We start from the raw sequence: 7,786 nt of genomic DNA, 5'->3' as shown, positions 1-7,786 counted from the left end.
TTTTATTTATAAATATCTGTGCCTTTTAAATTTGATGGCTACTCTGAATACGAAACCAGGTTTGTTTTGGAGACGTCACTTACCCCTACATGGATGTAGATGGGTCTGTTTTCTGACCTACAAAGGGAGGGGGTTACATTGGATCATCTTCAAGATGGACTTTCAGACCTAGAAATCTATGATGAAAACTGTTTTTAAATCCCTTCTTTCATGGCTGTGGAAAACAGGATTTGAACCTCCAGGTCATTTTGCTTTTCGGTTGCTAGTATTTTTGTTGGAAGACCTGTCAGAAGATTTGTCCCTTTGACCATCTTAGAAGTGACATTTCTCATGTGAGAGTTTGTGTGGTTTTACAACTTGGTGATTTATATTTTAATCAGCACACTGGAAGCTCATTATCTGTCAGATCAGAGTCTAGTCATTTGATCTGCTCGTGTTGGTCCCTTGGTTTCTTTGCTGCTCTTCTTCTGATAAGGGGGTTATTGATAGCCTTCATGGCTTTAATTATTTAATCATTATTGATGAGCATTAAAAGTTCCCCAAAAGGGCAGCCTTTCTCTATAACACCCTCTTCTCCTGTCCTGTCCTTACCCCTCCAGCACCCCTTTCTTTTCCCAGATAAGAAAAAACTGCTAAACAGATATCTGAAGGAGACATAGACTATAGCCAGAGTCCTAACACCTCAAAAATATTTGAAAATCCCCTCTTATCTCTGTCTCTTCCTAACCTACAGAGAGTTATGGTTGCCACATTTAGCAAAGACAATATAAGATGCCCAGTAAAATTTGAGATAAAGCACAAAATTTTAATATAAGTATGCTCCATGCAATATTTGGGGACATATCCTAAAAAAGTATTTGGTGTTTGCATTGAAATTTAATGGGCATCCTATATTTTATTTGGCAACCCTACAGAGAGTACATACCCTAATGATTTACTAAATCCATCTAATATTTTGAGATCTTTCTTTGAGACTTGCTCCTAATTTAAACCTAGAGCAAAATGTTTGTAATAACTGAGACTGTATTTGTGTAAAGTTTAATGGGTGTTGCACTGCCCAGCTACACACAATTCCCAATGAGAGTTATAGATATGTAAGTTGATTACTTTGAATAGACAGATGCCCTGAAACTATCTTTCTTCTGATACCTCCAGTCCACAGTGAAGAATACTCACTCACAAACTGAAAAGCATTACTGAACTGGTGTGTGTTTGTATGTGTGTGTGCGTGTGTGTGTGTGGTGGGGTGGGGTGTCCAGAACATAGGAATAGAAACAAGACTTTGTTTGAAAAACCTAAGCAAGATATTCTTCTGTTTTGTAATTTTTTGTTAAATATTTCAAAGACACACATAAGCAAAGACAGTGATGTAATGCATTGCCCACACTTTATTTACACCCTACCCAGTTTATTTTCTTTTTTGTTTGGATGTGGGTGTTTATATTGCCATTCCCTAAGTCAGTGGTTTTGACCTTCAGCTGTGTGTTATCGTCACCTGGAGAGCTTTTTACATCCTCATCCCCCCGCCTACCTCCCAGACCAATTAAATCAGAATCCCTCGCAGGAGAGTCAGACATCAGAAGCTGCCCCGGTGATTACAGTGAGCGGCCAGAGCTGAGAACCAATTCCCTAAGTGAAAATGGCAAAATCAAAGAAGTATTTTTACTGCTGAATCATGTCCTCATATTTTAAATTCATCTTCAAAATTATTTCAAATTATTTGTGGTTTTCTTATGTCTTTTTCATATTTATTTCTCTGTCTCTCTTGGGTTTTAAACCAGTGGTTCTCTACTCATTAAAATCATCTTAGGATGCTGTTTTAAGAAAATGCCTGGGCTCCCCTCCTGGATGTTGTGCTCTAATTGGTCTGGTGTGGAGCCCAGGATTTCTTGGTTTTAAAAGCACCTGAGGAGATTCTGAGTTTAAGCAGAGTTGAAAGCCAGTATTTTTTAATATGTCAAATACCTATCAAGCTGATCATCTGAATCTCCTGGGGAACTTTTATTTATTTATCTATTTATTTATTTTTTAGTGGAAGAAAACACATTTATGTATTTATTCATTTCTACTTACAAGTAGGGTCATAGACATCAAGTAGACACCGTACTGCCTGGCAATACCTTGTCAGTCTCTGGTCTAAGTTCTCTTTCCTCAGACCTCCAACAGTCTCTCCTTCTCACTTTCTTTCTTTCTTTCTTTTTTTCTATTAAGATTTATTTATTTATTTGAGAGAGAGAGAGCAGTGGGGAGGGGCAAAGGGAGAGAGAATCTCAAGCAGACTCCCCGCCGAACGCCCCGAGATCATGACCTGAGCCAAAATCAAGAGTTCGATGCTTAACCGATTGAGCCACCCAGGCACCCCTCCTTCTCACTTTCAATACAATTCACAAAAGAGAAACAGCTCATCTTTCCAGCACCACATCTACCAACCTAAGTGCATTTGTATCCACATACTCTGCCTTCCCGCTGTGGACAGGGAGGAGCTCTCCTTGTCCTCCTCAAGGTCAGGTCCTGCTTGTACATAAGAGCCAGTGTCTCGGGCGCCTGGGTGGCTCAGATGGTTAAACGTCTGCCTTCGGCTCAGGTCATGATCCCAGGGTCCTGGCATCGAGTCCCGCATCGGGCTCCCTGCTCAGCGGGGAGCCTGCTTCTCCCTCTGCCTCTCTCTCTCTGTGTCTCTCATGAATAAATAAATTAAATAAAATCTTTAAAAAAAAAAAGAGCCAGTGTCTCCTAGGTAACTTTTAAAACACATGTAATTGCCCTGCTTGATAAAGTAGAAGGAATTTTGAAGTTCTAGGAGGAGGAGAAATGGGTGTTGGCAAATGACCTTCAGAGTAATGGGTATAAATGAGGAATCCTGTTGAGGATAGCGAAAGGACTTTTGAGAATAAGGGTAAGAATGTCTAATATTTTGGAAATATTTTATTCCCACGACACCTGGGTGGCTCAGTTGGTTAAGCATCTGACTTCTGTTCAGGTCATGATCTCGGGGTCCTGGGATCAAGTCCTACATTGGGCTCCACACTCAGCTGGGAGTCTGCTTCTCCCTCTCCTTCTGCCCCTCCCCCTCTCCTGCCCCTCCCCCGATCCTGCACGTTCTCTCTCTCTCAAATAAATAAAATCTAAAAAAAATTTTGTTTCTTCTGCTATGTTTCAATGTAAACACCTATTCTGTTGCTCTGAAATCTTTAGAGAAGGCCGTCACACATGGGTACAGCAGCACATGCCCACACCCACACAGAGTGAATGTCCATTGTCCAGGCCCCACCCCTGGAAATCCTATTTCAGGAGGTTCAAAGTGAGGCCCTGATATCAGTACCTTAAACCTTCCCCAGACCATTGTGGCAAGTGGCCAGGTTTGGTCCCACTGATTGTAGATGTTACAACATCTTTAGACGATGTTCATCACAATCCATCCCATTGACATCTGGGCAAATTGATGTTGGGGAACATAAAGTCAATGGTAAAACTGGGTTTTTGCAACAGGGAGAAAAAGAAAGTCTGACTCTTATTAGACCTCCCTCAGATCTACCTTGTCTTTTTCTCTTTGAGTGACTCTGAAGGAAGATATAACCTTTCTGAAATAGGACATTAGAAGACCAAGGAGGTATACAGAAAAATGAATAATAAATTTTAATAAAGAAGGCTTAATCTCCTGTAATACGAAATAGCAGAGAGGAAGTATGACCTACATAATCAACAGTCATGAGCACCAATCCAAAGATATCGTTCATGCGTCAAATACTGAGTGCCGGCTAAGAAACAGGGACTGAGCTAGGCCCTTGGAGCTCAGGGTATGGTATGGCCTCGGGAATCACAGTCTAGAAGAGACCAATAATTATAACCAGTGGGAAGAAAAATGGGAAACTACGTAAGTAGTAAATATAGACCCAGTATGCAGGGGATTAGTGGTAAGGGAAAACTTCAGAGAAGCAGAAGACAAAACCAGGCTTTTGAAAGATACAATGATCAGGGTGTAGGGAGAATGGAAGGAGAGTGAGGGGGAGGAAACAGCATTTCTTATCAGAGTGAATAGAACTGTAGGCATGGGCTTAAAGCAGCATGCATGGTACATTGCCTGAATTGTGGATGGTTCTATAAGACTGTCATGTAATGTTCTGGAGGACTTGGGGTAGGAAGAAGGCAGAGGGGTTGCCTTGCCGTATGTCAGACTCCACTCACATACATCAGCCCATTGTTCTTGGGTATTATGATGAGTTCCTAGAGTGTCCATAAAAAGTTAGCCAAGAGATGGCCAACAAGCCTTGCTAGCCTAAAACAAAAGACGTATGATCCCTATTTGTCAGATTCTGCAGCAAAATCCTCTTTCTCCAGACTAATCTGCTCATATCCTCCTTATTGGTACTTGCCATGCTTTCACTGTTAGACTTCCTTTTTATTCTAGACTCTGGAATTTTTAACCTCCTTGGACATAGGCATTTATTTTTGCATGATGTTTGTGGTTGATCACACAAGCCTGAGTTCAGTGTGAATGTAATTTCAGTTTGATAAGAATCTAACTTTTCATCCCGCAGGAATTGTATCGGGCAATGTCAGTAATCCCCCACATCCCTAAGGTCACCACATAGACACCTGTTAGCTCAGGCTAACCCCCATCTCTTCTGCTGTTACCTTCCTTCAGGTGGGAACACTGGCTTTAGTTTTGTGCACTTAATTTTTATTATAAGGTATATAGTTCAAATATACAGACAAATACAAAGAATCATGTAATAAACACCCATTCACTTACTGCAGGGCTTAATCAGATCTAAACATTTTGCTCTATTTGCACCAATTGTTTTTATAAACTAAAACATTGTAGATACAGTAAGTTAAAGCTCTATCTCCCCTGAGTCTAATTCCCCTTCTCTCTTATCATTCATGGTTTTATACATTCACTACATTTATGTGTTCATAAACAACATACAGTATTGCTTTATACATTTTTAAACTTTATATAAATTATTGCATCCTTGAAGTATCTATCTGTACCTTGCATTTTTGTTGAAAATTAAGTTTTTGGGATTTATTGATGATGACACAAATAGATTTAGTTTGCTTTTTAAGACTACTTTATAACATATAATATATCGCTCTACTGAAATTTACTTTTTATTGTGTACAGGTAGACATTTGAGGTTCTTTTCCAATTTTTCAATATAATAAAGCCATAGTTAACATCCTTGTACACATTTTCATGTGCACAGATATACTGGGATTTTATTCCTTAATCACTTCTTTTACTCATATTAGTAATATTCACTATGTAGCATTTATATACATATATATGATTTATAGACATATACATATGTCTATAAACCAGCCATCCTAATTGTCTCAAACATGACATCATCATCACCTTTAAAACAGTATTATAAAATTGCACTGACGGGGCGCCTGGGTGGCTCAGTCGTTAAGCGTCTGCCTTCGGCTCAGGTCATGATCCCAGGGTCCTGGGATCGAGCCCCACATTGGGCTCCCTGCTCAGCGGGAAGCCTGCTTCTTCTCCCACTCCCCCTGCTTGTGTTTCCTCTCTCACTGTCAAATAAATAAATAAAATCTTTAAAAAATAATAATAATAAAATAAAATAAAATTGCACTGATGTTTTCAACTTGTAACCTCTCACTAGTCACCAGGAATTTCCCTCATGGAGATATATAAACCTTAGTTCTGAACCGTGGAATAATTTAAGGAGTAATCAAATATGAGTACAGAATTGGAGAGGAGGATAATATACCTTCAAGAAACTTGGGGTCAATTTAAGGACTGATCTTGCCCTTTTCCTGGTTCCTTGACATGTGAATGGTCAGAGTCAGCCTGAGTCACTATTCCCCTCATATGGACTGAAAGCCAGCTGACTGCAGAATTTAGTCACTGAATTTAATACGAGCTGTTGTTAAAAGCATACACATTACTACTTATTGCCCTGGGAGGAAATAAGTCACATGTGGGTTTTTTTTTTTTATTTTAACTTCATTTGATTTATTAGTGGTTGCTAGATACTGAACTATATGGTAGGTGCTCTGGGATGTCCAAAGATGAAGAAGTCCTCCAGTGAACTCACAATCCTGCAAGGAAGAGATGCTTAGGAAGAGCCATCTGTCAGATTTTGGCATCTGAAATAGGCTCTTTATTTTCTCCTTTAGTGACACTCAGGAAATGCTTGTCTCCTGCTGTTGATGCATAATCTGAGAGTACTATGGATCATGCTGAAGAAAATGAAATCCTCGCAGCAAGCCAGAGGTACTATGTGGAAAGGCCTATCTTTAGTCACCCGGTCCTCCAGGAAAGACTGCACAAGAAGGACAAAATTTCGGATTCCATTGGGGATAAGCTGAAACAGGCATTCACGTATGTTGTGTTTTAACCTATTTCCTTTATCCTGTCATTCAGTTATGACAGAAGCGAGGTCAAATGTATCAAGAAAATCTGGTGCAGTGGGGAAAATAAAACAAATGGTGAGCACTTAGGATTTGCAAACTGTCCACACGGTTCACTCAGGGATAGGTATCTGATTGAACCCCGGCTTCATTATATATTTCACCCTATTTATTAAATTCTGATTATAATTGCATCCGTTTAACGGTTTATCTAAATACCCTGCTTTCCCATACTCCACCACCTTTGAAATATCCACCTCTTCTCTTCGTCTCTCAGGAATGTTCCAACCACTCTATCTTTTTTTTCCACCCCGACTTCTACCCCATTTGGCAACATCCTGAATTTAAGTCCCAACCTAGGCTGTCAAGGACACTCAGTGTCCTAGGACTCCTCACTTTGGAGACGCTTACACACATGTTGCAGGCCTGGGACTGGTAATCGGTGTTGCCTGACATGTGTGTCTCTGGAGAGCTCCCTAGGTTTAATTGCTCCCTTCTGGACCCTTGGGAAGACATGGCCATGTTCTGTGTTCGTGCAAATTTCACAGGGACCCTCCGCTCTAGGTATGATCACCAGGAGAGTTTTAAAATGCATTCACTGGAGTCAGACTGTCTGAGTTTTAATCCTAGTCCCAGTCACCTACCAACTGTGGGCTTGCATTCCCTGCGCTACAAAATGGGGATAATAATAGTACTTACATCATAGAGTTCCTGGGGGTTAAAATCTGTCAATATATGCAAAGTCCAAGGCACATGGTAAGTACCACATTAGTGTAGCTATTATTAATGTCTTAATTTTCTAAACAAGGAGATGGGCATCTAATCTAGTTTGTTTCACTGAAATTCATGGCTCTTGCCACAGTTGCCCCAAATCTCCTTCCAATATCTTCCTTCACCTGATGATCAGATACTTTTGGCCACTAAAGACATGATATAAAGTACCACGCATGCTGCAAGAATGCATTGTCTTTTGAATGGAATAAACTCCTTCCCTGCTTCCTTGTTACCCGGAGAACTTGGGGCTGTCGTGGTGGTGATGGAACCCATCTGTCCATCTCTTATTTAGTGATGTCTCTGATGATTGGCATGGACTGGCAAAAGGACTGGCCAGGGCCCAGAACATAGTCTATGTATCAAAATCAACTGAACTCTATAGGGATTAAATGCAAGGCCTGGGTTTTATCAGCATGATGTTCCACCTAATCAAGACAACCAGACACGGAATCCGCTATAACACATGAGTGACAAATGGTGTTTTGAGTTTACCTAATCAAAGATCCTAAAGCATTGACTACATATCCATAAAGCTCATAGTACTTGTATAAATTTCCTTCATTTCATAAGGACAGGGGAAACTAAATGGGCCTGCCAGTCAGTGGTTCCACATTCAAAAATTTGCTCA

The 7,786-nt window shown here is 40.3% G+C and overlaps 1 protein-coding gene across 3 annotated transcripts in view; it reads left to right on the top strand.

Annotated features, from left to right (window-relative positions):
- Positions 1–6,129: 6,129 nt before the first annotated feature.
- The window catches only part of SLC26A5 (solute carrier family 26 member 5), a 34,957-nt gene continuing 33,300 nt past the window's right edge, over positions 6,130–7,786 (top strand). For all 3 annotated transcript variants that reach the window (XM_081800662.1, XM_081800661.1, XM_081800663.1), the window contains exon 1: positions 6,130–6,355. In XM_081800662.1, coding sequence (XP_081656788.1) covers positions 6,204–6,355 — 152 coding nt within the window. In that variant the 5' untranslated portion in view covers positions 6,130–6,203. The remainder of the gene's footprint in view (positions 6,356–7,786) is intronic.

The sequence above is a fragment of the Leptonychotes weddellii genome, chromosome 12 (assembly GCF_054177405.1).
Source record: "Leptonychotes weddellii isolate Sample4059 chromosome 12, ASM5417740v2, whole genome shotgun sequence".
In the NCBI taxonomy this organism is placed as follows: Eukaryota; Metazoa; Chordata; class Mammalia; order Carnivora; family Phocidae; genus Leptonychotes; species Leptonychotes weddellii.
Note: the sequence above shows the minus strand (reverse complement) of the source record. Positions and strands in the feature narration are given on the sequence as shown.